At 27.7% G+C, this 1,981-nt stretch overlaps 1 protein-coding gene across 1 annotated transcript; it reads right to left on the bottom strand.

The window, feature by feature from the left end:
- Nucleotides 1-339: 339 nt before the first annotated feature.
- LOC146904380 (paired amphipathic helix protein Sin3-like 3) lies at nucleotides 340-1,719 on the bottom strand. Its single transcript, XM_085728282.1, has 5 exons — nucleotides 1,681-1,719; nucleotides 1,397-1,542; nucleotides 1,129-1,300; nucleotides 592-690; nucleotides 340-483 (listed from the first exon to the last, which is right to left on the bottom strand). Exons 1-5 carry the CDS (start codon nucleotides 1,717-1,719, stop codon nucleotides 421-423), a joined length of 519 nt encoding a protein of 172 aa, XP_085584408.1. The 3' UTR covers nucleotides 340-420.
- Nucleotides 1,720-1,981: the final 262 nt, after the last annotated feature.

Consider the following 1,981-nt stretch of genomic DNA (forward strand, 5'->3'; position numbering starts at 1 on the left):
ATTCTCGTTAAAACGAGGTCTAAAAGCATGAAGAAAGAACACAAACTTTCACAAATTTAATTTATGACTTATGGTATCAAATAATGAAAAATATTCTTTCAAAAGAATCTAAACAACAATAACTTTCTCAATCAATTTCTCTTTACTAATTAATACTCATAAGTCATCATCAAAATTTTTACTCAAAATCTTCATAATCATTATTTTTACTCAAAATCTTCATAAACTAAATAGATAACCTGCTGGAAAATAAAACTAAAAGAAATAAATCATGTTGCAGCGATTGCTTATCAAGTCTAAAATAACAAACATTAAATTTCAATCTAAAAATACGAAGTTCTCTCCAAACCCTAGTACTGAATAACTCATCATGAGCTACGTCACATAAGAAAATTAAATCGGTATAGATCACGAGCTGCATTATGGGAGAAAATGAGTAAACTCATCAACAAGATCCTGGTGGCCTTGAAAAATTGAAATAACCTGCAAAAGTCCAATTATAATTAAAATTAAAATGACATTACCAAAATTAAAAGAAAAGTTTTGTAAAAAAAAATTAAAAGAAAAGTGATTCATAAGCAAAACACATACCGTTTGGTGGAGCTCCTTAACACTCTTATGGTCGTTTTTAAACATTTGCATTATGTCTAAAAACGATTCATAAAGCTGAGGGTTACGTCGAAATCGAGTCTGCATGCAAAGGATCCATTAGAGAAATTAAAGTAAACATGACTTGAAAATATAAATTTAATTAGCGACAAAAATATAAAATATCTCTTCATTCTCCACACTTTTATAGAGAATTTTTCCGTATTCTCTCTTTAAATTTGCCTTAGAAAAATTATTTTGTGCCAAAAATTCATTTTTAACTTTAAAATGAAAAGTTAATCCAAGGAACTTAAGTGTAAAAGCTTCAATTTTATAAAAATGATTTTTATGATAGTAAACACTAAACATATGTAAACTAGTTTAGCTTATATCCATATCACAAGAAGAAGAAGAAAAAACTCTAGATTTTTTTTTTAAAGCAAAATCATTTTTTTAGGGCAAAAGAAACAGACGCTTATTTTACATCGAAAATAAATCTGGATGATAAGAATCCATCATACAAGTCTACAATACACATACCTTCACCTTGCATACATATTTCAAAGCATATTCTTTAGTGATCACTTTTGGTTTCTTTGGTGGAAGTGAGATTTCAAATCCATCTGGCAAAAAGGTTTGAAATTTCAATAACAATTCATCATGCCCTTGAAAAAATTCCTTCACTCTTGCCACCACACCCTCCAGATCAATTCTACAAATACATCAAAGTGAAAAAAACAAACCAATTACAATTTACAAATTAAAAAACTTTTCTCCTATTATAAATAAATAAATTAATAAAGCAAACCTTCGTTTCTCGAAATCTTTCAAGACTCTTAAAAATTCATAATACTTATGCTTCTCATCTTTAAAAGCATCCTTTATTTCATTGAGATACATCTTGGCTTCATGATAAGTTATTTTTTTCTTTGCAGCTGATGATCCCCTTGTTCTCTGGGAGTGCCAAAAAATATTCAGAGTGTTAGAGAAACTGATAAAAAAAATTATCACATCGTTATTTTTTTTGAATGTCTTTTATCACATTAATTACCAACACACACCATAAGATAAATCGATATTATTCAACACAACCTTGACTTTATGACCAGTATAAACAAAAAACCTACTCATAATAATGAAGATGATTCAAATACAATTGTGGATCCGAATAATGCAATCGATCTCATTTCAAAAATATTTGCAAAATTATATTTTAATCATTTAAATATATTAGAGTCTTTATTTACCTCTCAGCTGACCTATAGGTTAGATAATTCAAAGGTTTAGGGCAACAAAAGTGAACATTTAAAAAATTTCACTACACGTTTTAATTAGATGCTAATTGATTGATCAAGTATAAAGGTTATGTTAAAAAAAGCACAAAGTAATAAAT

Source organism: Medicago sativa, chromosome 7, assembly GCF_051527215.1.
Source record: "Medicago sativa cultivar Bolivia chromosome 7, Bolivia_mono, whole genome shotgun sequence".
Lineage (NCBI taxonomy): Eukaryota > Viridiplantae > Streptophyta > Magnoliopsida > Fabales > Fabaceae > Medicago > Medicago sativa.